Genomic DNA, 27,892 nt, shown 5'->3' on the forward strand with positions numbered 1-27,892 from the left:
GTCAGTAAATGTAGGAATTTTATGCAAAGCTCATGCAAATAATAGGCAAACCTTGTATAAATATATAGAAACTCAGTTTGGAGTTTGCTAGCAGCGTGAAATCTCATGAGAATTGAAAACTAATGTTTTTGGGTTAAACTAAATGTAATGCCTTTTAAAGTTAAGTTTTCTCAGTCCCTCTAGAACTGCTTAGTTTGATACTACCCCATATAAAGATTTCATTAGTGTTTGATTCCAACCCACATCGAGCTCCGCCCCCTGCACAGCCTGACATCACGTGGCATACATTTGCATACTACCTGGGAGTGGGTGTGACGACCTTCCTCTTTAAGCCTTCTCATTGGCGGTGCGGAAGAACCAGCCCTTTACCGGAAGAACCAATCGGCAGCCTTAAGGACGTTAAAGAAAAAAAAAAAGAAAAGAAAAGAAAAGCTAGAGGGTGGGGTCTTGTGTTGATGGCTGAGCACACAGACCAATCATCCTCTGAATAGGAAGAGCCCCTCCGTAGATTGGTTGAAGGGAGGTACTGGACCTCTGTAAGCCAATTGGAACTCTGGGTTGAGAGGCTGGTCCCCGCCCGTAGGGCAGATAAGTAGCGGCCGCGGGGGTTGGGGGCTGTGTGGGGCTCGCCGTGGGTCTGTGGCAGCAGGTAGCCGGGTGGGCCATGTCCGGGGCCGCAGCAGGCGGCAGAGGCGGAGGTTCCTGGGGGCCGGGGCGTGGAGGGGCGGGGGGTCTCCGGCGGGGATGCTCTCCACCGGCGCCCGCTGGCTCCCCCCGGGCCGGGCTGCAGCCACTCAGGGCTACGGTCCCCTTCCAGCTGCAGCAGCCGCACCAGCGCCGGGACGGGGGTGGCCGCGCAGGTGAGCCGGGTCGGAGCGGGTGCTGGGGCGAGGGGCTGGAGAGTACTGGGAGAAATGAGGGGGAAGTGGATGGGAGATGAGGGAAGAGAAAAAGGGGCGCACAGTGTTCCGAGGGCGGAGGGAGCAAAGGCGAACGTGGGGTGCAACTCTGTGGAGGGGGCCGGGAGAGGAGGGACCTGGCAGATGGAAGTTAGCTTGGGGGTGGGGGGAGGCGTAACCGAAAAGTGTCCCGAAGTGTCTGCCCGGGTGTAGTGAGAAGCGCTGGGGTGGGTGCAAGGAGTGTTGTGGGCGCCCTGAGTCGTGGGCTTCATTGGAAGCCGGAGCCGGTGGGCGCTGGACGCCTGCTCTGTGAGGGGGAGGGGCATGGAAGAGAGCCGGGTGGAGCCATGTGTTACTTCTCCAGCTTGAGTTTGGCCCCAGCGTCCCTTTCTATGGCTCTGGAGTTCCTTTCTCCACCACTTCACGTGCGCTTCCCATTATGCCTCTTCCAGGAGCTTATTTGAACGCAGCCCGTTGGAATAAGTTGGTTTAACGGCTTTTACCGTGGTGCAAACGCACCTCTGTTCCCGATTTTCTACTTTCCTCTCGGTGTACCCCAGAAGTTGTATGTTCCCATATTTTTGACCTGCTTAATATGGCTGTCTCATTCCAATCATCATGTGCGTGTGTGCTTGTGCATAGGAGTTGGGCAGTTTGCACCCTACCTAACGCCAGCTCCGAAGGTGGTTTTGTCCTGAGCATTCCCAGCCAACGTGGCAGTGGAGTGCCTACAATCAAGTATGTTGTGGCAAATACCCCACTTTCTGAACAGCGCCGAAGCAGTTTCTTAATAGCAGCTTGATGTGGTGGGTGTGGGGAAACTAGGGTGGAGCAAATTTAACCTTGCTTTCACACTCAAGGCTGTGATGGGACCCACAAATGCAGGCCCTTTGGAACGGAAAAGGAACCTACTTGCATGAGGAGGTTGGCAATAAGTTAAAAGTGAAGTTTGCATTTGATTCACACCAGATGTGAAAGGATCATTGCACACTTCCTAAGCCTAAGTTTGTACCAAATGTACAAAAGTTATGTCCATGCCATCTTAATGTGACATGCTCTAAACCAGACTCTTAAACTTTCTGGAGATTACTAAGCTTGGATGTTGTATGGCCCCTTCCTGAAGGTATTCTGTTACAGGAGTCTTGCTAGGTAGGAATGGGACTCATCAGGTCTTTGAGGTAGAAAGCCAAGTCTATTTGGACCCCACTGTATGTGTTAGTATCACATCCTGGAACGCAGAACTTGGTCAAATCTGGTAGCAAGATGGTGACCAAGTAGTCTAAGTATGTGTAGAATCTGGTGGTGTAGAAGGCAATGCCCAGACAAACTCATGCCTATCATCAACTATAAAGCAAACCACAAGACTACAAACCTGTTGGTTTTGTTTGGGCTTCCTTGAAACCCAGGGAAGTTAGAGCAGCAAGCACCAGAACCACCATCACTTGGTAGAAATCAACAGAAGCCTTGCCTGTGCAGTAGTTAGAAATTGTTTAGCAACCATTTTAAGAGCAGCTGTTTCGTGATTCCTCCAGAGCTAGCATTAAAAGGGAAAGCATGGGTGAATGCTGTGCAAAGGGGAGAGATGTAGGCTTGAGTGCTTGGGTTCTTTGCATGGTCTCCTTTTGCAGGGTCTCTAAAGATACTGATGAAAACAGGAACCTAGAGGGCTGTGCAACTTGTCAGGTGACTTAGGGCAGATTGAATGGATTCCTACATTATGTATTTGGTTGGTCCATTGTTTCTCCACCTGTTAATATCCCAGAGATATTAAATAGACATTTGTGTATGGGGTAGGATTATTGTTTTCAGTAGGTAGGAGAGCAAAAGGAAATAGTAGCCAGAGCCCATTGGTGGTCTTTGTGGCCTAGCATTAAAGTGGGGGAGGGTCCCCTGGTCTTTGGCTTGGGGCATATTAGCCCTGTGCATGTTAGCCTCACCTTCATGCATCTTCAGGTTGTTTCTAGTCCATCTATGCCTGGGGAAGTGACAGGAATGTTTTCCTCTAGGCCATTAGGACATGTAACAGGGAAATTCCTTGCTGTCATAGACCCTGAAAAGAACGGTGTTAGTAGTCTGGGTTTTGAATATAGGCTCTTCCATTTACCAGCTGGTGTAGTCTTGAGGAAGTTTCTGGACTCCCTTTCTTCATCTGTGCACAGCAATATCTATATCGTAAGAGCTAAGAGCGAGCTGCTATGCTCTGCACTGAGCTACTGTAAGAGCACTGTTGGGGAGAGAGCCCACTGCCTTTTCAGGCTTCAAAGAGCAAACCCAGATTGCTCTCAAACCAGTGCTGCAGGTTTCAGAATTTCAGGGCCTCTTGCATTTTTATTCTGTCATCTTTTAAAATGAGCTTTCTAAACAGAGCTCGGAAACACAACAGTTTAAAAAGGCCTGCGAGCCAGGACTGGGTTTCAGGAACAATTAAGTGTCGTCACTGTTTCTGTTTCCCATCCCAAATGATGTAATACTCTGCCTGTGCAGTTATCTCACACTGCACACCCTGCTGTGTTTTTGACAAGATAGATTAGGCCTTATATAAAGGGTTATGGTGCAAAGAGTGGGTTTACCTTCTGTGACCATTCATCCAGAAGGGATGTCTTCATAAAGCGAGGAACGGCTTCATTTTTATGAGCTGGAGCTGGAATAACTAAGAGAAAAATGAGGGCAAATTCTAAGAAAGCTAAGCCACTGGTGGGTAATTGGAACCCTGGGTACATTTCTTACTGCAGTTGCCCCTTGCATTAAATTATCTTTTGTGTCTGAAGCCAGTTTGAGGCTGCTAGCTTTTGTGTTCTTCCAGAACCAACGATGATAGATATAATAGGAGTAGGAAGTGAATTTTTCTGGGTTCCAGTCTTATCTATCCTAAGTGTTTCAGTCTCCATATCCCTGGAATAGAAACAGTAGTTTTGGGTTTATTTTGTGGTGCTAAGGATTGAACCAGGACTTTGTGCATGCTGTACAAACACTACCACAGAGCCACATCTCCCACCCCATGAAGATAACATTTAATTAAACTTTGCTAATTATTTCTCCAGCAAACCTGGGAAGCCAGATGCTGCCTGGGAACTACCATACTCCACCAGAACCTTCTTAAACCAGGAGTTGGTAATTATAGCCTGTAGGTTATGCCTGGCCCTGAGCCTGTTTTTGTAAATAAAGTTTTATTGGAACAGAGCCACACACTTTAGACGTTATCTGTGTCTGATTTCATGCTCTTAGTGGCAGAGTTGAGTCATCTATTCTTGTCCTAAACTGTACATGTGACTCTTACTCCAAAAAATCAGTTTCAAGAGGGTGTAATGTATACTTCCTCAGAAAACCCTAAGGTAGAGTAAGGTCACAATCCTGTATCCCTTCTCATATTTTAGGGGAAAAGGAGCCATCTGTTTCTAGTCAGTTCTCAGTCTTTGTGGCAGATGAGCACGTGTGAGAATACAGGTCCCCCCCCCCCACGGTTGTCAGGTGACATGTGTTCAGTAGATGTAGCTCATTTGAATTTACATAAAAGCTTAACTGTTAAACAAATTTGTTCCCCCTCTTATGTGCCCCTACCCTCAACCTAACTACTCAAAGTGCAGAGAACATGTTTTAAAAGTGAGATGGAAATCACTTGAGGCATGTCTTCTGTACTGAATTTTTCTCATTACCTTTTAGTTTTCTGAACAGATCATTGAGCGTTAGCTGCAGTCATGGTTGTTCTAAAATACTAGATTCCCCAGAGGGACATAGGGAGTGTTCTTCTAAGTGGCTATTTCCTGAATATAAGGTGTCATTGTTATTAGGGGTATCATTGCTAATTATTTAATGCCTTTCCTTGCATTGTTTTGAAAACTTAGCCCTTGGAAGATGGGTGTTTAGATGGATATGAAGCCATATCAAAGAGGTTGTATATTAGAGGTCCTGAGAGAACGTGCTCATCAAACTGTGGTCCTTGTGGCCTGTCTTGTGGCCACAAAGCTAGAAGATTAAAATAGAGTTGGGACTTTTCTCTGCCAAAAGAGTCATCTTGTTATAATAAAGCTCGGGGGTACAGTTAATTTCCTTAAAGAGCCACAATTGCCTGTCTGTAACCTGTCATTGAGATAGCTTCTGTTTGGGAAGCATTAAACCCTCAGGCTTTTCCTCGCCTGATACTGCTATCTTCCATAGCTTTGCTAGGCCCAGTCACAGTTGGTAAAAAGTGCATCTCTGAAGCACCTGACCCTTAAGTAATTATCAGTAGCGATGACTTTCCTGAAGTCAGGGGCCTCCAGTTGCTAGGATGTCGTTAGCTGTGATGATTGCCTGTCTTTTGGGTACTCACAGGAGTATGGTCCATGTGTTCTTAAGGTTTTTGTTTGTTTGTTTTGGATAGCACAGTATTAGATAATATGAGAAATCCTTATATAGCACAGAGTTGAGGCCAGTAGAAGAGGGGTGAGAACATTATGGGGTGTGGTGGTAAGTGGATCCATGTCTGGTTCCAGATATGGATCTCTAAGAAACATGAGGCAGGGTTACAAAATTTTCATAGTGATGTGGATTCGAGTGTTGCCAAAGAAGTTGGTGGCCTGAATATCCAGGAGAACTCTCTGCCTCCATTCTCTGCTGAAGTCAAAGTGTCATATAGGCCCACACTATTCCTTGATCTTAGACCTGTTAGGAATAAACAACCGCCGCTAGGTTCTTACCAGTCTCATATTGAGTCTTTCTGCTAAAGGATTCAGACCTCGTGGTGTGACATCTTACAGGTTTGGTTTTAGAGTCTTTATAGGTACTGTCACATGTATCAAGCACTGTTTGACACTAGCTCGCGCTCTGCATGGACTTAACCTGGTCTTGCTCTTGTTCTATGGGCTGGAGAGGTAAACCTGGTGTTTCTTTCCTATTTCATAGGACAAGTGGATACTGTATTTGTTACTTGTCATGTTGCTGAGACAAAATACCTGACCAAGAAGAAAAGGTTTATTTTGGCTCATAGTCCAAGGAGGCAGCCCATCAGGACAAGGAAGCAAGGAGAAGGGACTCAAGGCTTACAGAGAGAGACAAATGTTGGTGCTCAGCTCAGTTTCTTTGTAGGCAGTCCATGGGACTGCAGGCCAGACAATCCCTCAGAGTCATACCCAGGGGCTTGTCCCTTCCATGACTCCAGACCCTGACAAGGTGGCAATGACAATTAACCACCACAGATGCCCAGCAGTAAGTTAATTTAAGGAGTGTGGACAATCTCTTGATCATGCAATCATTTCTGCCCTCCTCTGGTATAGAAGTTGTTCTCGCCTGTCATAAAAGAGGGATAGAAGCCAAGGGTAGGAACTGCTCTCCGTTTTCTCCTCTGCCTGAGTTGCAGCCTCACACAGATTCCATTATTTGGTTTGCAGAGTATGAATTAACCAAACACTAGCCAAATCTATTCACATGGTTAGGTCAAAAACAAATCCTGGTCTCAGAGAGGGAAGAGTTGAGGATGCTATTTGAAATTCATAAATTATCTGTGCTCCAGTTCCTCCTGCCATGTGGAACTCTGGATGGGCTGTCGCTCCTGGGCACAGCTGGCTGTGAACAGGAACCCTTCCAGCTTACAATGCTCACTGGACAGCCTAGCTTTCTGGCACTTTGCTCTCTCCCTAGAGTCACAACAAAGTTGAATACCTAGCTTTGGAGTCGTGTAAATGGTTATCCTTCAGGCTGAGTAAGCTTCAGTTGACTTTCCTGTGTGGGAGTACCACAGCCAATCAAGAGCAGCTTAAATGCACTTAAAAGAACACTATCAAGAGTATTTCATAATAGGAAAACTGCAAGTCCAGCCCTAGGGAACCTGGAACTGAAGTCTTGGCCATGTACAGACACTTACCCTGCCATGTTCGGGCACACGTCTGCGGGTTTGCTCATAAGCAGTAGACAGCTGACACTGGGGGAGGGAGGATGGAGTGCCTTAGGCTTTGCCCGCCTGCGCATTAGCAGTTTATGCTTCCAGCTCCCTATTAAAAGGGGTGTGTGTGGAGGCCTGGGAAGATTCTTCTGAGGGATTTGATTGCTCTCACGCATTTGGACCATGATTAAGAAAGAATTGGGGGTGCATGCTATTGGAGGCTGCCAGAATGTGTCATCTTAAATGGTGGACAGTATTTGGCAGAGCGGAGTTGTAAATCTGGGTGCCTCCCCTCTGACCATAGCTCCCTATCTGCTAATGGCAGGCAGCTTTTTTCCAGGGAACCATCTTGTCAGGGCACAGATTAGTGTACTGCCAGCTCTGCCACCCGAATCCCTTATCTTATGATCTGAAGTGACAACCTTCAGGAGATCATTGAAGTCTTAAGACCAAAGGTGGGATTTGACACACAGCTCCAAAAGCTGGTGCTAGCACATCCACAGGCAAATGAATTATAAATGCAAGCTGGAGAAGGCACAGAATGAAGGAATATTCAATATGTTGTAAGGCTAGTTTTAGAACTACCAGGTTTTGAATAGATTTTCTTCCTTTTTTTTTTTTTTTTTTTTTAAATTGGTCAGTGTATTTTCCCTAAACTTAAACTAAGTTTCTATTGTCTTGTCTTCTGTCCTTTGTCTTTCAAAGGTGACCATTTTAGAGCCTGGGATGTAGCATAGTGGTAGAGCATGTGCTCAGCATGTACAAGGCTTTGGGTTCTGTCGCAATCACCGTACCCACACACAAAGTGCCATTGCTATGGTCTTGTCTGGTCAGCAGTGTTCTCATATCTCTGCAAGCCCTTCTGCTCCATCCTGGAAATTGTGTGCATGCCTTTTTAAGAAGTAGGTACCTCGTGTCTCAAGTTCAAGTGCAGTGGAACTCACCCTGCAGCTTGAACAGATTTGAGTGCTTTTGCTGAGGGAGGACCAGGGCAGATGGGGAGTGTCATGCTCGATAAATACTTGTTGGATTGAGTTGCTGGAAAGGCAGTGGAGTGGAGAAAGGAGCCACACCTCCCTCAGTCTCGTTTATAATGGCTTTTCCCACTTCTAGTCCCCCATACACTGTTCCCTCGCTGTGGTATCTCTCCAGCTACTTGCCGGACAGCCACCTGCCCACTCCACAAAGCATCGTCAGTGTTCTCTCTTTAAATTAGTGGTCACCTTTTCATCCTGGCTTTTGGGCTTCAGGCCCAGCTGGTGGCAAAGATGTTGCATTTCCATGGAAGTCCTTGCTAGGTCTGTAGGTTCTCTTCCCAACACATTTAAAGCTGGTGGAGGAGTGGGGGCAAATCACCAGGTTGATCCATAGAAATAGACAAATAGTGTAGGATTTAAGTCTGAACTATCTGGCTTTGGCTTAGAAGGAGGTGTGGTTGATGGGTCAAGGAGACTAAGAGGAGCACTCTGTGTCCTTTAATGCCAGATAGACCAGTACAGCAAGGAAAAGCAGGATTGCAAAATGAGTCAGTGGCTTTTTAGGCCAGACTGCAGAATTACTAGTGGACCCTAGAGTGGCTTTCCCAAGTGTGATCAGGTTGAAAACCCCGCCCCCCCCCATGCCAGGTACCATCCAGTAACACATCGGGTATTGCTTGCTGTTCCTTCCCTTCCCCTGCTAAAGTGGAGAAATGTGTTTGTGATCATTGTCCAAACCCTAGACTGTTATCCAGTCTGTTTCCTCATTGCCAACCATGGCTCTTAGTGACTTAGACAAAATGGTTTAATAAACCTGCCCTGCTGGGTGTGACTTTGAACAGAGGGAACATGTGATTAAGGGAGTAGGCAGCACTTTTCCCTTCTTCCCTCCTCCCTCCTCTTTTTCCTCCTCCTCCTCTTCCTCCCTCTGCCCTCCTCTACACTCCCCCCCCCCCCACTTTAGAGTTTCCTGAGCCTGTTCGATCTCCCACATGGCTTTGGGAGAACCACCACTGATAACATGTGCGTTCCCTGCCCCACGGCTGTGGGCTGGCAGAAACCTGACATACCGTACCCGGATTTGGGGTCATCTGCTTAACTCATGCCCATCAGATATTACATAGGCCCCAGGAGGCAGGGAGGTGGTGGCAGCGTAGATGACAGAGGGGATGCAAGCAGAGGTCTTTTATAGTAAATACAGCATAGTGTAGATGGAGAGGGGCGAAGAGGACTGTGGGAACCACATCCAAGAGGACAAGCACCTCTTAACCTGAGGGAAGCACATGGACGCTTTCTCAGTAGACTGTCACACGAATCGTTCTGTATTCACAACAACAACAAAAAGTGATAAAGGGCCGTTTCCATAGTAAGAGCCTGAGAATTCCAAATCTGAAAGCCTCCAAATTCACCTGTATTGTTCAGAGAACTTGAGACGTAAATAGCTTTGTCTTGACAGTATTCATTTGTTTGTTTCTTGCTGCTCATAACTGGTACTCAAATGTTGTGCACTGACTTTCGCTGTGTCCTGCTGGTGAGGGTGGCATTTCCTTGTTTTTGCAGACTGGGAAACTGAGACCCAGAAAAGAAATAACTTGCCTACAACCATGTGATTGACAAAGACCTTTTGCTTGATTAACCAGAGGTCTCTTCCCACACATAGAAGTGTATTGTGAACCTGATCCCCAGCCAGGCATCCCCACCACCTGCCTAGCACATCTCCAGCTTTTGTTTCCCTTTTGTTTGTATATCTGTATTCCAGGCTCCAAGTGCACCTGATAAACTGAACTGGAAATGGGCTGCAAAGTTAAGTCTGTTTCTTCAGCATCCCAGGGTGATCACACAATGGGTTTTCCACAACTTGAATCTGTCCCATGAGCTGTAGGTTGGTAGATAATGGAAAGATGGTGGCAAGTGCAGCCCACCATGTGTGGCATGGTGGTGGCTTTCCGGTGTTTCTGGCTGTTTTGGGATTTGCAGTTACCATCTGAAATGAGTGGCTCACCAGGGACAGGTGGGGAACTGGGCCAGACTAATGTTCCTGCCTCTGTGGAGTCATGGTTATGGCTACTGATTTGGAACTGTGTGAGGGAGAAATGACTAGATGGTGCTTGCAAGAGACAGTGTCTTCCTTATGTGTCACTATGTGAAACTGCCTTGGGGGGGGGATGTGGATGGTGCATTCCTATGGTAGGGGGTGGGCACAAGTGGCTTTGTGCCATGAAAACAACTTAGTCCTCCATGTAGGATAACCCTTGGCACCACCACTCCCACATTCCTGATGGGAAAGCAGCCCGGGGCACATGATGTGCCTAAGCACATCCCTCATCTCCCTTTTGGGTAACTAGGAGTGGGGTCCTTGTGACATTTAATAGCACCCAGTAGGCAGAACAATGGAGGCTTGAACTCTGGGAGAAAGCTCCATCATCCAGGGATCATTCCTGGCTGGCTTCTTGGAGTTAACTCACCCCCTCTACAAGATTGCTTTCCTCTCTCTAGAACTATTTTGTGTCCTAATGTTTGTATGCTTGTGTATAACCTTTCTTTTTCCAGTTACTTCACAACCTTGTAAGGAAAAATCCTATTTAACAAATATTATAAACGCACTTCTGTATAATAAAGTTGTTTCCATTTATATGATGCTTTCTTGTTGTTTGTTTTGTGTCTTTAAGTTGTTTGTATTGTAAGTTTTGTGTCTTTAAGTAAAAAACAGAAAAAGAAGGAAGGGCTAGGAGACAGCTTAGTTGGTAAAGTGCTTGCTGCCCAAGCCTGAGGACCTGCTTCGGATCCCCAGCACTCATGTAAAAGCAGGGTGCAGTGGTGCACATCTAATTGCAGCGATGGGGCTGTGGAGATAGGTAGATCCCTGAGCCCATAGGCTGGATGCTTACTGAGTCTGAGCTCCAGGTTCAGTGAGAGACCGTGTCTCAAATGAGGTAGAGCCAGTAGTGTGGCTCAAGTGCTTCACAAGCTCCAGTCTCTTCATCCCATTGTTGAAGGAGAGAACTGACTCCTGAAGGTTGTCCTCTGACCTCTACATGAGCACTGTGGCATTCACTTCCCCGTATCCCCACACATATCATGCACACACACACAAGTAATAATTTTTAAAACTCAAGTTTTGAGCCAGGCGTTGATGGCGCACACCTTTAATCCCAGCACTCGGGAGGCTCTATGAGTTCGAGGCCAGCCTGTTCTACAAAGCTAGTTCCAGGACAGGTTCTAAGTCAATACAGAGAAACCCTGTATCGAAAAAAAACAAAAACAAACAAAAATAAAAAACAAAAAACTCAAGTTTTGGTGTAGTGGGATATGATTTTAATCCAAGCACTCAAGAGGCAGAGGAAGGCAAATCTCTGAGTTACAGACCAGCCAAAGCTACACAGTAAGAACCTGTCCTCCCCAAACAAAGCAAAAGATTTTGAAATACAGTGGAGAAGCAATTGAGGAAGACATTGGTCTCTCCATATGTACATATATGTGCATATGTGAGTGAAGATGTGAGCGTCAAGTATGAGTATAGGAAAGTACGTGTGTGTAAAATGCATGTGACAGCAAGCCATCAGTAAAGCAATTGACATGTGTGCTAGGAAAATCTTATGAATGTATCCCGTGTACTTACTCTTTTTGTTGTTGTTGTTTTGAAACAGGGTTTCTTTGTGTAGCCTTCTCTGTCCTGGAACTCACTCTGTAGACCCAGCTGGCCTCAAACTCAGAGCTCTGCCTACTTCTGCCTCCCAAATGCTGGCATTAAAGGCATGCACCACCACCACCCAGCTCCGTATACTTACTCTTGAACAATCAGTTTCAAATCATTTCCAAATACACATTTAACCAATAAATTCTAGACTAAATCTATCGGGTCACTTCCACATGCTGGTAACATCTCTTATTCTTCCCACTTAACAGATGGAACAGTTGATACCCAGGAAGTTAGGGACCTGCTTTGAAGAACATCCCATGCTGGGGTGAAGTCAGGGTTTTGCTTCCATGTTAGATTGCCTTTCAGGAGCCTGCAGTTTGTCCTCTAGTTGGACAAAATTGGTATCAGATCCTGGGAACTGACTGGGTGCCAGCTTCTGTGTTTGCAAGTGCAGCCCTTGCCCCACGGTGACCCAGGTGACCCAGCGTGCTGGGTTGCCCCAGTGTGCTGTCACTGAGCATGCTCTGTGTGTCCAGTGTCTCCTGAAGGGACACGCCTCCGCTCTTGGAAGTGTAGCATTCTCCCACTCTCTGCTCGTCACTGATCTGTGCCACAGCCATATAATAACACTACCGTACATTTCTATAGGAGAAGACAGAGGGCTAAATCAGTGAGTTTGGCTTAGAAAGCAATGCCAGGTTATGGGCCTGGGCCAGATGGCTTTTCTGTGACATACTAGGCTATTGTACCCTCTGCCTTGTGAATATGCTAAGACTCAGGGGAGTTTGTGCGGCTTTGTGCAGGATACGGCACCAAGTGGGGCAGGAGTTAGAGCTCACCCGAAGGGAAGTGCCCTTTGGTCCAGCTTTCCCTTAACCCCAGGCCCAAAGAGGCTGGGTCTGGGTTATAAGCAGAGTTAGAGGAACAGACAGGCCTTGCTGTAGCCCACCCTTTCCTCTCACACCAAAGCACTTGAGCTGTCTGGCTGTACTCCTTAAAGGTATTCAGTCATTTTTGTCACTTTTGCCTATGCTGCAGGGAATGAGTGAACCCTATTCTACTTATTTTGGTCAGTTAAGCCAGGTTATTTCTATGGAGCCCAGGCTACTGTGGAGTTTGTAATCCTCCTGCCCTGATTTCTGGGATTGCAGGTATGTGTCAGCAAACTTAGCCCTACTCTACTATGTAACATGGGGGGAAAGTTTTCTGTGGCTGGAAAGATGGCTCAGGGTTTAAGAGCACTTGCTGCTCTTACAGAGGATCCAAACTCAGTGCCCAGTGCTCACATTAAGTAGTTCTCAACCACCTGTAGCACCAGCTCCAGGGGATCTAACATCCTCTTCCGGCCTCTACAGGTACCTGTATACACACACACAAACCCACAGACAGACATACAAGCACAGCCATAATTAGAAATTAAAATTATTTTCTTAAATGGCAGACTTCTGGAAATCTTCAGTTTTGGTGTGCATCTTTTATCAGAGGTGCTTGCTGTTGCTGGCTGTAATTAGCTGTCCTTAAAGGATTATTTCATGGCCCTGGCAGCTATATGAAGTTAGACCTGTGGACATTTACTATGTGAGTGCCCCTGCTTGTACTCAGATTGCTTGTCCTTAGGAAGTGGTCAAGTTATATAGACTCCCTCTGAGACCCTCTTCACATACGTGCCTATACCTTCCACTGTTCTGGCTTTCTCTTGACCCACTGTAACTGATGGTGGCTGACAGCCAGAATAAGAGTAAGAGGATGAACCAAGGCTTCCCCCAATTCCTAGGAGGTTGTCTAGAGCTTAGATGTCTGTGTGGAAGTCATTGTATAGATGATAGTGTTGTCTGCTTACAAAGGACTGTCCAAGCTTGCCTTCTGGGTCTCAGAAGCTGGGATAGGACAAATGGGTGCTTATTATCCCTTACTGTTTCCCTGGACCCAGTTATCTGGTTTTTTTTTTTTTTTTGTTTGTTTGTTTGTTTGTTTGGTTTTTTTTGTTTTTTGTTTTTTGTTTTGTTTTTTTTTTTGTTTTTTTTTTTTTTTTGTTTTGTTTTTTTTTCCAGTAAAAAGGATTCTCTTATAGAAGTTGACATTACCATGAAGCAGCTTGGGGGAGAAGATCTGGTTTGTCACTTATCTTCTAGTAATATGTGTTGCCACACCCTCTGGAAGCTTCTTGTGCAGTGGTAACCTGGGAACAAGCCCTTGGCTGCTTCCTTCTGCTCATTGCAGTTGTCTAGGCTCTACACATCTAGCCTTGCTTTTCAGGCTGACTTACCCTGGAGGCACTGTATAACCTTTGTGCCTCTCTTAGGAAATCTGAACAACTGGCATGACAAGACCAGGACTTCAGAGCAGGGGCTGCCCTGGAATGTCTTCCAGCACACTTTGGGGTTTTTCCACAGCCAAGGCACAGCGTGGTAATTTGCCACTTTATTTCCAGTTTAGTTCCAGAAGGTCAGGGCCCAGGTAAGGGTTCATTGGGTTGGACGTAGACGTCTTTGTGGTATGTCCCCCATGAAGTTGGGGACATGAAATAAAGCTTCAAAGAAGAGATGATCAGATTTCTGTAGGTGGGACAAGGTAGTTCACACAGGTTTTTTTTTTTGTTGTTTGTTTTTTGTTGTTGTTGTTTTGGCAGTATTAGGGATTGAACCCAGGGCCCCAGACATGCTGGACAAATACTCTACTACTGAGCTGTACCCCCAAATCCTTCACAGGTTTTCACAGATGAGGCAGAGCAGATTTGGTAACTAACATTCTTGGTTCTGAGCCCTTATCCCTTGTAAACATCCCTAGCCCAGCCCAGAGCATAATGAACCAAAACCAAGGTTAAGTGTATGGGCTCCGGCCAGAGTACAAGCTAGTGAAGTAGAGCAAGCCAGGAAGCCCTCTGTCCTCCTGAGTATGCTTGATGGTTACTGCAGCTTTCCCAGCCACGTGACCAGGCTTTCTGGTGTGGTCAGCCACAGGTAAATTGATCACTATTTATATTTTCCTGCTTGGGAGGAGATGGGCAGGCACATGTGGGAGCCTGCAACACAGCTGTCTTAGTTGCTTCAGTAAGGCATGCTTAGCATTGACTTTGTCCTTTCTGTCTTGTGCCCCAGATGATAGCATGAGTTCTGAGGTTCTACTTTAGCTGCATTGGTCAGCAGCCCTCTCTTCTCTACCTGTTAGGAGTTGGAACCTTCTGCCCTCAAGGGCAGATACTGAGTCAGGAACCTGTAATGACTTCTTCCTGGTGCTGTTTTCAGGGACAGACCACTTTACAATCTCCCTCATTCAATGCTGCCGAGAGAGTTTAGTTCTTCCCATTGTCAAGCTAGACTCTCCCGCTAAAACTATTTTTTTTTTTATACAGAGTCTCATTATGTAGCCCTGGCTAGCCTGGATATGTGGACCAAGTTGTCCAAGTCTGTCTGTTCGCCTGTGTTCATCAATGTATGTATGTCTAGACAGACCCTCACATGTGTGCGTACATCCATATGCAGGCTTTTGGGTCAACTATTTGAAATTATTGTGACACTTTCCTCTTTAATTCAGCAGCTTCTCCTGAGAATAAAGACAGCGTTCTTCACAGTATTATTACACCGAGGAAATTAACTGTGGCTGTGTATCATTTAATATCTAGTCTGTTTCCACACTTCCCATTTGGTGGCTTGCTTTGTAATCTTGGTTTGGGGGTTGGAACTCAGGGCTTTACACATTCTGGGCAAGTGCTCTTCCTATATCCTTAGCACAAAGGAACTTACCCAGTTTTTCCCTACTCTGAATGCACTCTTGAGAGAGAGAGAAATGATTTTTACATGTACATGTGTGTACACTTGTAGAGACCAGAGATTGATGTCAGATATCTTTAATTTTTTTTTTTTTCTAAATTTAAGGTTTATCTGTGTAGCCTTGACAGTCCTGGAACTAGCTCTGTAGACCAGGCTGGCCTCATCCAGCTGCCTCTGCCTGCCAAGTGCTGGGATTAAAGGTGTGCACCACCACTGCCCAGCTTAGTCTATCTAGGTGGCCAGCAGGCACGTGCAATTCTCTGGTCTTCACCTCTGGATTCTGGGATTACAGGACATGCTTGCTGCCGTACCTGGCTTTTATGTACATGGATGCTGGGGATCCATGGAAGAGCCTCATTCTTGCTCAGTAAACACTTTACCCACCAAGCCATCTCCCTAGCTCCTTATTTTCGGGTCCCATTTCTCCCATGTTTATATGAGTTCTGGGGATGAAATTCAGGTTGTGCTTTACCTCCTGAGGCATCTTGCCACCCCATGTTTGTTTTAAATAACATTTCTTTGTTTAATGTTTTTATTCTTTGAGAATTTCATACATACAAACAATGCATTTTGATCTCTCATAGCATTCTTTCCCCATAATACTTTTTCAGAAGTAATTTTGGGCTGGGCAGTGGTGGTGTTAGACTTTAATCCCAGCACTCAGGAGGCTTGAGTTCAAGGCCAGCCTGGTCTTCAGAGCAAGATTCAGGACAGCCAGGGATACACAGATAAACCCTGTCTCAAAACAAACAAACAAACAAACAAAAAGAAGTCATTTGGAGCTCTTCTAGACCATGTATTTCTCTCCCCATTTCCCTTGTGTCATTTAACTTTTTCTTCTATACCCCGTGTTTCCCATTAGTAGGAAGTTAGGATTTGGAGTCTGATGAAATTTGGGTGAAGCATTCCTACACGAACATTTGACCCCAGCATAGTGACACACACCTTTAATCCCAGCACTCTGAAGTCAAGGGCAGGTGAATCTCTGTGAGTACCAGGCTAGCCAGGGTAACATAGTGAGATATTGTCTCAAAACAAAAATAAACTTTTCATGGGTAAAGCTGTGTCTTCATACTGTTCTTTTAGGAAGTATGTAATACCAGATTGTTTCTAAGGAGTAATACTGTCACTGAAGATGGGGTACGGGGATTGAACACGAATGCTTCATACACATGTTCTATGTCACCAAGCTGTACCTCCAGCCTAGTCATGCTAAATTTGATCAAGTTAGGGGGTGACCACCAGATTTCCCACTGTAAAAACCCATTATTCTCCTCTTAAGCGGTTTATGGGATGACACTTTGGCATTGTGTAAATACCCTTTCCCCCACAACCTTTGGCCCAGTAGTTTTGGCATCTGTTGACTTTTCATGATTGAGATATTATATTGAATGTTTCATAAAGACAGTTCTGAATTAACACAGATTGAAAAGAATACCGACATGGGCAATTTAACAAGAGGAATAACAACAACAACAATAACAAAAAAAAAAAAACAAACAAACGTATTTTGTGGGAGAAGGCAAGAAAACAGGGCTGTCCAATTTTGCCAACATTCATAAGCATTTTGTGTAGCTTGGATGGTATTAAATTGGGTATTAGTCCTGAAACATGTGTTGTTATCTAGAAGTTTGCTGGAAGCCAGGAAGAAAACACACTAGATAGAGTTAAAATTAATAATGGTTTATTCACAAAATGGAAATTATTCTAATTGTTTGAAAATAACATAATCTTATTTTCCCTTTTACTTGGTTCTACCTTCCTCACTAGAACTTGTCTCTCTTTTAAATTGTCTTCATCTTTCCTTGGCCCACCCAACATGCCCAGTGACTAAATCAATGTTCTGAGTCCCAGGTAGAATCATCTAGTTCCTAGCAAGGATTTCCTGAACCATAGCAGCCAAGAAGTCATGAAACAGTTGAGTCTGACTAAGATACAAGTGTGGAAAATGTTCTTTGAAAAATCTTCTATTTGGGAAATAAAGGGCCTCACTTTGCACTTTGACCTTGGAGAAAGGAGTTCACCTTTCAAAGTGAGGTGATGCCTATCACTCATTGTAAAATCTTGGAGACTCTGCCCCACAGGGGAATGCATGGGAGTGTGGGGTTCACGGAAGCCAGAGTACAGTTTCATTCACAGGAATGCTGTCCTCTTACAGCATTCATCATAGATGAACCTCCCCAATCTGGTTCTCCCTTCGCCACACTAACCTTGGAAGCCAACTTAAGAGTTGCCTGGGTGCCGTGGATTTTCTTCTGTTTGATGGAAATCATTGCTATAAGGAGTGAAGGAAGGAAAAAGGTGCTTGCCTATCTTTTGAGTTTGTATGTCCCCAAGGAACCTATTCCTTTCAAACAACCATGGGGTGAGGATTATTTCATGGGAGGACACTACTGTGTGTTTAAGGCCCCATTAGATCCTAATGGAAAGCATGCTTCCATCAGTAACTACTGGTGATTTATTTTGTCTTGAGAATGATGCTACAGTCCTACAGGACTCCTCTTCAGAGACTTGAGATAAAGGGTGAAAAGTTCACACGACTTCCTTTTCTCCTAACTACAGTTTCTTGAGAACTGAACAAATGTCAGAGGCTTGACAGTCTGCTTCTTTGATGCTAGCGCATGCACTCTGGGGTTACCCTTTGCCCCCTAGAAGATACAGGATTAGTGTATTCCTGTTTTTTTTCCCACAGTGACATCTCCAGAAAGGCTTCTCTTGGCCCAGTCCTCCAGCTGCCTGCAGATGTGAGCTACATTTTGGGAAGTCAGACATGAAGCCAGAAATGGTTTCACTCGTTCTTTCTTGCGGTGGATGTTTAAATATGGAGCTAGTGATTGATGGAGGGCTTGGCTGAGAAGTTCTTTGTGTGTACACAAACACCATCTCTCTTTTCTGGGTAAAGTCTTCTCAGTAGGGCAAACATGATGTAACTTTCCCCCGCTCCAGTCGAGTTCTTCTGAGTCTCTTTTCCCTGTGAAAGTTGAAGTTAGCTGTGATTTAGCGTTGAAAGAAATGTTAGTCAGGTTGGGATTATAGTTGAGAGATAGACTGCTTTCCTGAATTCAAGTTTCAGTGTTGGAAAAAAGAACAAAGGAAACCTGCTCAGAGCTCCAGATTTAGCACAGCCAGCCGGGATGGATGGGGTCTCCATGGGCTTTCCATGGAGATCCTTCTAACCCTCTAACAGTCATATTGGGGGTTTCAGTTTTACCAGAACTTCCCTCCAAAACCCATGTGCCCCTGACTTAAGCTGTAAAGCGGCCTCTAACCATAGCGAGCTCATGAGGCCATCCATACCTGTCAAGCCCAGCACATGTCCAGAAATAGAAAGACAATCCCTGTGAGGCTGCTTGGGGGAAGTCTCCTACTTACTGCAAATTTGTTCGTTGATTTTTGCTCTCCAGATTTCTCAAGTGCTACACCACAGTGGACAGGACAAGGCAGGACCCCTCAGTGTCCCGCCGTACTGTGCTGTCCCTACATGCTTCTCATCCCTAAGTGAAGATCATTGATTGAAAAACGAAAATAGGCTGGGCTGTAGTGGAGCACGCCTTTAATCCCAGCACTCAGGAGGCAGAGGCAGAGGCAGAGGCAGGCGGATTTCTGTGAGTTTGAGGCCAGCCTGGTCTACAAGAGCTAATTCCAGGACAGCTTTCAACGCCACAGAGAAACCCTGTCTCAAAAAAACCAAGAAAGAAAAAGAAAAAACAAACACAAGCATAAATATGTGCATGGAGAAGATCAAGGATGCATGTACTGTGGCGATCTCTGGCTGGGGCTTTTAGTTTGGGGTCTTCACTCATCTGCATTTTCTTATTTCCTATAACATAACTGTAGTTCTTGTTACAATAAGGGCTATTTTCTCTTGAGAGGGGAGGTGAGAAGGCTAGTGCTAAGAATGTTTGAAAGCCTGACGACCTGAGAAAATGACTCATATCTTGTTTGTTGAAGCAGCTAGTTGTCGAGCTTTTGCTGGGTGTAAAATCTCATAATGGCTTGCTTTCATTTTGGGGGTGTGCTAGGAACACTAGGCACATGCCAGCGGTGGTGGGAAGAGTAGTGTTTTTCCACCCTAGGTTTCTCCCTCCTACATGGCCTGGAAGCTGGTGAAATGGTGGAGTGGTCCCTCCAGACACCCAGCCAGAACCCTTTGGTCAGGGCTGATTTCTCCTGGCAAATTTCTTGGTCCCCTCCCCTGACCAAGCTGAGAAGAAGCAGAAATGTCCCATGTCCTACATTATTGGTAGTCTTCATCCTAAGCATTATCACCTCTTCTTTGAGGTCCTCTGCTAAGGTTAGGCTTAAGTAGATTCCGGTGAGGGATCTTGGGAGGGGTAGATGACTTGGTGGCCCTATGAAAGCTCCTTTGCTGGGGGATATCCCCTAGGGTATGCCTAGCAGTAGATAACTGGTGCTGTTAGCCCTTTTACCCTGCCAGTAGCTTATTGTCTTCCTCCGGTGAGCAGAGACTATCGGCCAGTTGATGCTTAGTGGGCACTCAAACCTACTTACTAAAGGCGTTGTCTGCTGTGTGTGCTGTTGGGTCCCTTGACAGTCCCCTAGGCAGATACCACCTGACTGCTGGGCCTCTCTTCTCTTAGCCCCTCTCCCTGAAGCCATACAAGTGTAGCAGTTGGGAGACAGGGCCAAATGGCTCTGGAAGATAGCACCCAAGGCTTCTTATCTAGCGTGTGCTGTTTTGCTTTGTTTTTCCCATTTGCTGTTGCCCAAGAACCAAAGCATCCGCCAGCCACTGCTCAGCTGCGTGGGGAAATGGTCTGGCCTGGTGCCAGGGTGCCTCGCCAGGTGGCTGAGCTGTGGAGGCTGCTGCATGCGATGGGCCGATAATACCCCATGGTGCAGTAAACAGGACACCCCACCCTCCTGCAGACACCCAGCCCGTGCCCCAGTGCTGGCTGCTTTGTCATTGCCTGTCATGATACTGGCTTGTCTTCTCTGATACAGGAGCCAATTGTTCTGTCTCTCTCCCACGTTCCTAAATCTGAGAGGGGCGCTTTCCAGAAATGAAACCAGTCCATCTTCCAGCCACAAGTGACAGTTTCGACTTCTCAACACTTCCTATCCTTTAGCTGTAATCACACAAATGCAGGGCAGAGTCCACTCCCCAGAGCTTTCCGGTAGGCCCCCGAGTCCCCACTGCCTCACTCACTTATGGGACATCTAATAGGGATGCTTTCAAGTAGTGGAACCTAAGCACTCATCTATAGCTACCTATGTCCAAGTCTTTAAGAGGTTTTATTGATTTTTGTTTGTTTGAGACAAGGGATCACTGTGTATGTAGCCAAGGCTAGCCTGGAACTCATGTTCCTAATGCCTCTGCCTGCCATGTGCTGGGATTACAGGCGTGTGCCACCTGCCTAGCTATAAGCTGTTTGATGCCTTTTTTTGCACCACTTACCTCAGACAGTATCCAGGACAGCAGTAGGCTGCCCCTAGTAAAGGAAAGGATTTTCACATAAAGACAAATACCTTGCCAGGCTTGATGAGACAGGCCTGTAATCACAACTACTTAGGATGCTGGGGCAGAAGGAATGAATGTATGTAAGTAAGGCTTTCCTAGGCTAAAGATTGAATTCAAGGATATTCTGGGCAAGTTATTGAGACCCTGTCCCCATATAAAAAGTAAAGAGAGTGCTGGCATTGTAGCTCAGTGGTAGAGTGTTTGCTGAGTGTGTATGAGGTCCTAGGTTCAAATCCCAGGCCTGTGATGCCCCTTCTCAGTCTGGAAAGTATAGGCCTACAGATAGAACCTGCTCAGAACAGGCTTCTCAGCAGGCTCGTCTTCCTCCACCTCCTCCCCTGTATCCTCCTAAAGGACTAGAGTATATTTGCATTTCTCTTCTTTTCAGCATCCCTGGGAGTTAACTTGGGACTAGAGAAGGCAGGTCCATGAAGGTAGTGGTGCTATCTGCAGTCACACTACAGTGAGGACACAGCTGTGAGACTTAGGCTGCTTGTGTAGCCCCTTTCAGGCATTGGGACTGTACCATGTCCCCTACTCTGCAGCCCCTTTAAGGATGGCACAGAGTCACATCTGATTTTGGCTTTGATTTGTTGTTAGGGGAAATTGATGCCTTGGTTTAGCTCTTAATCAGTTTTGGTGCCCAAAACAGCAGGTGCTTGCCAAACCATTTCGGGGGAGGTTTATGAAATAAGCAGATTTTTTAATCTAGTTTAAAAAAAAAAAATCCAATCTGTTTAAAGTACCCTCTCCTTTATTTCCTCGGCATGAAAGAAACATGGCATTTTAGTCTCCTTAAAGGGGCTGGGACATGCCAAGAATTTGGGGATTTGGGAGGGACCATGGAATCTTCCTAAGAGCTCTGAGAAAGGAGGTAATTCAACCTTGTGGCTAGCTAGGAGCTGAGCCAGCACCCTGAGCTGGGATGTGGCCACTGTGGAGATAAGGCTGGGGCCCAGCTGTGACCTCATCTAAAGGGGTGGGTCCTGCAGGTGGGCTCAGTGTGGCAAGGTCTTTGCAGGTTTGTCTGCCAGCAGCCGATACAGGGCACCCTCCCACTTGGACACTTGCTTTCCTTCATGCCATTCTCTCCTTCCCTTTCTATCTTAGTTCCTTAAAAAAATTTCCCTTTTACTATTTGTTATTTTTATGTATCTACGGAGGAACAAGTCACACAGCCTTTGTGAACAATTTTGATTAGAGGCAGTTAGAAAGAATATAATATTAAGTGGAATAATGCTTGATTCTCATACCAGTTCCAAGAATCTGAGTCTTTCCTGGACCCTATCTGTTGGTACTATCAGAGTACCACTTGCTCCACTATTCTTGAAACTGGACCCCAGCAGTAGCTCTCTGACTAGAGAGGGATGATGGGATCCAGTGTAAAATCTGTGTGGTTGCAGTTGTCCCTAAGGGGATAGATTCGTCCGTGACAGATTTCAAAGGCCTCATAAGAAACAAATAGAATTTACAAGAGACCCAAAATCAGGCCAACCCTTACCTCTTATAATATCTTGTCCCTAAGAGGAGCTAAAAAGGCAGTCCCCGCTCCATGTATCCAGCAGCAGGTGGAAGAGAGGCTTGGTTTAGGTTGCTGCCACCTCCTTGAGATGAGGGGTGTCGTCAGACATTGCTTCTTTGTGCCTTGACTTTCTTCAGTCTTCCTGTCCCTTTCCAGGGCTGACAAGAGAGGGAAAGGTGATGGCAAGCCAAAGTACTTTGTAGTAATGGGGCACCACTGAGGAATATCATATATGCATAAGATACTTCAGGGTCTCTGGAGAGTCTTCCAGCTGAGAGGATGGGGCAGGTGACTCTGAATGACCTTTCTTCTATCTATCACTATTCCTCAGCCCTGGAGGAGGAAGCAGCCTCTAGGATTATGATACCCTAGTTTGTGTGCCAGTCATTTGCTCACCTGCCTCTTTGATTATCTGTAATGTGATACTGCAAAGGTGCTTTCTAGGGCTCTGCCTTCTCACTGGGTTGATAGGGACAGGCTTAGCCTTTCAGTGTCGGAGCTGATTACTATTGTACACCAGAAGCTCCAGGAATATTTGAATTGCCACTTTACATCTTAAACTCTGTGCAGAATAATGAGCAGTTGAATCGTTTGTGTGGAAGGTATACTTGAGGCTTGAACTAGTGGGCTTGTCACTAACTTGACGGCAGTAACAAGGTCACAAGAAAGTAAAGGAAGAGGTTGAGCCCTCCAGAGCCTCCGAGACTGGAAAGACAGACAAAGGGCTGTGGGGGTCTTTATTCAGGGTGAGTGGCTGGTATGGATCTGCATGGATCCAGTGGTGTGATTCAGAAGCTTTTTTCTTTCCACTATAGATTTTTCAGTTTATTCAAGTATTTGGGTTCTTGCCAAGTGCCAGCTCTATGCTGTAGACACTGGGGGCTACGAAGATAAATCAGAGCCTGACCTCACTGGCTATTCATTATCTAGGGGTCACAAATACCTGCAGCCCAAGAGAGGGAACAGTAAGTACAAGAAGAGTACAAAGTATATGGAGCAAACACAAGGCGCAAGCATCTGAGACACTCCTTGAAGGGGATTCCCAGGATCTGGAGGCAGTTAGGCTGGCCCAGCAAATAGCTCAGATTTCAACACCAGGCCAGGGAAAGAAGGTCTGGTTAGCGGTGGGAAATGTAGAGGGGGGAGCAAAACGTACAGGACCTGTAAGTGGGCCACAATGGCGGCCTTGGACACCTGGCCTTTTTTTTTTTTGACGCGCGCGTGCGCGCGCGTGTGTGTGTGTGTGTGTGTGTGTGTGTGTGTGTGTGTGTGTTGCACACATGCACAGCCATGGCATGAGAGTGGAGGTCAGAGGACAACCAGGACAACTTTCCAGAGTTGGTTCTTTCTTTCCACCAATGAGTCCTGGGCATCAAATTTAGGTCTTTAGGCTTGGCATCAGGTGACTTTTCCGTGCGAGTTATCTTTCTAGCTCCTGACTACCAGCTTTGAAAGGGCCTTTGGAGAATATTAGCATAGAGATGTTATGATCACTTAAAATGATGTATTGCCAGACATGGTGGTACATACCTGTAATCTAAATCCTTAGGCCTGATTAGGCTATATAAAGAGACAGTTCACAAAGCTAAAATGCTGGGTGATGGGACTTGGGAGGTAGACGTGGGCAGAACTCCGAGTTGGAGGCCAACCTGGTCTACAGAGCCAGTTAGTTCCAGGACTGCTAGAGTTGTTATGCAGAGAAATCTGTTTTGAAAAACCAAACAACAAAAACACCCAATGTCCCTGCAAAAGTGTGCTGTGATCAGAATGTATTGATTTGAAAAGGAGGTGGCAACACAGCCAAACAGTATTATGATATGCTTCCATTATTGATTAAGTAACTAATTTTTTTGAGATAGGGTTTCACCATGTACCCCTAGCTGTCCTGGAACTCACTCTGTCAACCAGGCTGGACTCACAGAGATCCTCCTGCCTCTGCTTCCCGAGTACTGGAACTAAAGGCATGTGCCACCACCTCCTTGCCCAGCCCATTTTTTAATTTTAAAATGTGTATGTATCCACATTCAGAAGATAAGGATTGCATGATGATACTTCTTTTTTTAGACGGGTTTTCTTTATGTAGCCCTGAGCTCACTAGGGCTAGCCTAGAACTCACTGTGTAAGTCAGGCTGGCCTCAGACTTAGAGATCTGCCTCCAGAGTGCTGGGATCGAAGGCATGGGCCACCATACCCATCAGTGTATAATGATATTGACAGTGATTGTCTCTGGGTGATAAGGTTTTGTTTTGTTGTTTTGTTGTTTTGTTGTTTTTGTCTTTTGCTTGTTTGGTTTACATATTTCTTGACTTCTATACAATTTATACTTACAACTTTTGTCATTAAAAGTCACTTTTAAGTTTGTCTAAGTGAATATTTCCTGGCTAAGATGATTTAGAAATATGACAAAAGTTAAATTAAAAACTAAGAATAAAGGTTGGCAATATGCTAACATTGATGTGCTCCATATTAGAGAAGAAACCAGATGTTCAGTAATATAGAAATAGTGAAACAAATTACTGTTTGGTATCATACAATCTTTAAAAATGGCAAACAAGTAGACAGTTGATACTTTGAATTGGGGTTTTATAATGACCCAAATAAGACAAAATATAATACAGTATAGTTTATTTTATATTGACTACAAGCCTTTCAAAATATGTAAACATAAATTAATTTGGAGAATATGACATTGTTGGTATCACTTTTTAAAACAGTGGTAATATAAATAATATAAAATTTATCATATTACACACCTTAAGTTTACAATTCAGTGGCATAAGTACATTTCTAGAATTTTTTATCATCCCAGACAGTATTTATTAACAACGACTCCCATTCCCCCTCATCCTGTGTCCATGGTCACCTCTGTCTCCTTCATGTTCCCATGGATTTGCCTATTTCAGATGCCTCATGAAGATGACTCATCCGACATTTGCCTGCCGGTCTGTGCCCGGTGTATTTCACCTTGCACCGTGTTGTAGTTCAGGTTGCCTTCAGTTTGGGGCTATTATAATTGATGCTACTATGGTCATGCATGGGGGCATGAATAAGTTTTCAAATCTCTGCTTTCAGGTTTGGGTTTTTTGTTGTTATTGTTTTGTTTTCTTTGCTTTTTTTATTTTTGTGGGGTTTTATTTGTTTTTGTTTTTGTTTTTGAGGGGAGTCCATACATAGAGAATTTCTGGACCCTAAGGGAATTCTCTGTTTAATTTTTTGAGGAGCTGCCAATCTTTTTGTGTCTCTTTAATATAAACCTCTTCTGGTCTATTTATACCTACAGTTCCCAGTTCTTTCTGCTGTGCTGAATATACACATAAATTACCAAGGGATTACTACAGATGTGAAAGTATTTTGTTTTGTTTGAAGGAGAGTCTTTATAGATCTGCAGATAGTGGAGTGTTTTGAACGTGGCCATGGAAAACAGGGTCAACCCAGATCACTGAAACTTCCAGATGATTCCAGAACCCTTATGTTTTAAAAACAGTTTCAACTTTTAATTTCTCCCAGAAAGCTTTAACCCACTTAAAATAAAATGAATGCATCTATAATGGCCCCTCTTTTGTTTTTGTTTTTGTCATTCAAATAAGAGACAGAGGAGGGAGGAAAAGGTCTTCGGACTTGGATGGTTTTTTTCTTGGTATTTTATGGTTCTCTCCATGCCAGTCCCCTGGAACTGCCTGAGCTGAAGGAAATAGGAAGACTCCTCCATGCTGGGCATCGTGGTACACACCTGTAATCTCACCTATTTGGGAGACAGGCAGAAGGATTAGCTAGCCAATGCAAGGCTATCCTGGGCAACGGAGAAAGATTCTATCTAAAAAAAGTGGGGGAAAAATGGAGTTGTAGAATACAGTTTGGTGGTAGCATGCTTGCTTAGCCTATATAAGGCTCTCTGGATCCAGTCCCCAGCGGCACAAAAAAGAAGAAAAGATTTTTCTTTTAATGAATTGAGCCAAGCTTGTGCAGGGTAGACACCCCAAAATGGATATAGGAGGGAGGAAGGAGGGAAGAAAATAAAAAAGGGGAAGAAAGCCTGGCTTTTGTGAACATGGAGTTCCCTCTAAGGTTGGGAAACAGAGCTCCTCACTATGGAGACTTGGTAGCTCTGAGCTCAGAGTCTAAAACAGCTTCTAAAGCCAGACGGTGGTGGCATACACTTTTAATCCCAGCACTTTGGAGGCAGAAGCAGGTGGATCACTGTGAGTTCAAGGCCAGTCTGGTCTATAGAGCAAGTTCCAGGACATCCAAAGCTACACAGAGAAACCCTGTCTCTAAAAACTAAACAACAAACAAACAAGGTAACCCCTAACTCCAATGTGAAAATGGTTCCCAGTGCTAAAATGAAGTCAGGAAAGCTGGTCAGACAGGACATGCCTTTGCTGCTTTGAATTCTTTCAGGAAGGGAGTGAAGACACGGTCTGCAGATGAGGCATCCTGCAAGAGAGCAGGCTGCTTACCATGACTCTTTTCTCCATGCTGACGTCAAGGTGTTGCGGGCTGTGCTCTCTTTCAGCCAGTGTCCCATGTTCGGTGGCCCCAGAAAAGTCAGTGTGTAGGCCTCAGCCACCTCAGGTCCGACGTACATTCTCCCTGGACACCGTCCTCAGTTCCTACCTTCTGGGCCAGTGGCCACGAGATGCCGATGGGGCCTTCACCAGCTGTACCAATGACAAAGCCACCCAGGTAATACAGCCATCTCCTAATGGGATCAGGATGGGTAGAAGGGCTGGCTGAGAGGGGCCTCTGGTCCATCACTTACAAGTTCTGACACTGAAATGACTTGTCTTGGGTTCTGGTTGTTAATAGAAGCTTTTCATCTTCTACTGTCTACCACAGTTTTTGTTGTTGTTGCTGTTGTTTTTCTTTGTAAATGTAAATGAAAGAGTTTGCATTCCACCTGCCTGGTGAAGAGAGATGTCAAGCTGGGGTTTTCAGTTTGGCTTTCAGGGTTTACATGTGGGAACTCCCTGACTTTGGAACTTGGGAGTTTTGAAATGAGGTTTGCCTTCCTGAAGGTAAACTAAAGCCAACGTTCAGTCCAGTTTGCATTCTCTCAGGCAGTCGAGGAAGTAGCCAAAGAGGTGTTGAGCCAGGGCCAGAGCAATAGGAGTAGTCTGTGTTTTCATGAAGAGTCCTGCCCTTGAAAGGGACCTCTACAGACCATCCAGTCTGCGTGTCCATCTTTTGGATAAGGCAGTGCTAGCCTGAGCAAAAAGTCATCTCATCTGGAAATCACCCAAAGATATTTCCTAGTCTGACTCAGGACTTCAGTCTTCTTAGCAGTTAAGTTGGTGAGAATAAGGTTCCAGTTGCAGGCAGCTTAGGCTGAGTCCTGCTCAACTTCAAAACAATTGAGTTGTTCTTCGATAGGTGGAAATGTAGGGAAGGATACCCAGCTTGCCTCAGTTCTCCATTCTGGGTAACACAACAGGATGGGGTGAGGTAGCTCTTCCTTTGTATGCTGAGTAGAGTGTATCTGCTCTGCCCACATGCATGCTGCATGCATGCCAAGGGATAAGGACCCCATTCCCATGCAACTCACTCTGCCTCCTCAGCACATCTGATTGGTTCCTTTCTTTTTATGAGATCCATTTTCAAATGTTATCAATGAGGGTTTGAATGCTCACTCCTTTTCAATGGGAACAAGATTTGATTTCTCTGAGCCTGGTTTCCTGAGCCTGAGGATCAGTGAACAGACAGCCAAGGGATGTCACATAGTGTGGGTGTCTGGCAAAGTTTAGAGGC

General features: G+C 45.4%; 1 protein-coding gene across 1 annotated transcript in view; it reads left to right on the forward strand.

The window, feature by feature from the left end:
* Positions 1-643: 643 nt before the first annotated feature.
* Fam117a (family with sequence similarity 117 member A) overlaps positions 644-27,892 on the forward strand; it is a 43,003-nt gene continuing 15,754 nt past the window's right edge. Inside the window, exons 1-2 of the mRNA XM_051205525.1 lie at positions 644-860; positions 26,661-26,830. Coding sequence (XP_051061482.1) covers positions 665-860; positions 26,661-26,830 — 366 coding nt within the window. The 5' untranslated portion in view covers positions 644-664. The remainder of the gene's footprint in view (positions 861-26,660; positions 26,831-27,892) is intronic.

Source organism: Phodopus roborovskii, unplaced genomic scaffold, assembly GCF_943737965.1.
Source record: "Phodopus roborovskii unplaced genomic scaffold, PHOROB, whole genome shotgun sequence".
Lineage (NCBI taxonomy): Eukaryota > Metazoa > Chordata > Mammalia > Rodentia > Cricetidae > Phodopus > Phodopus roborovskii.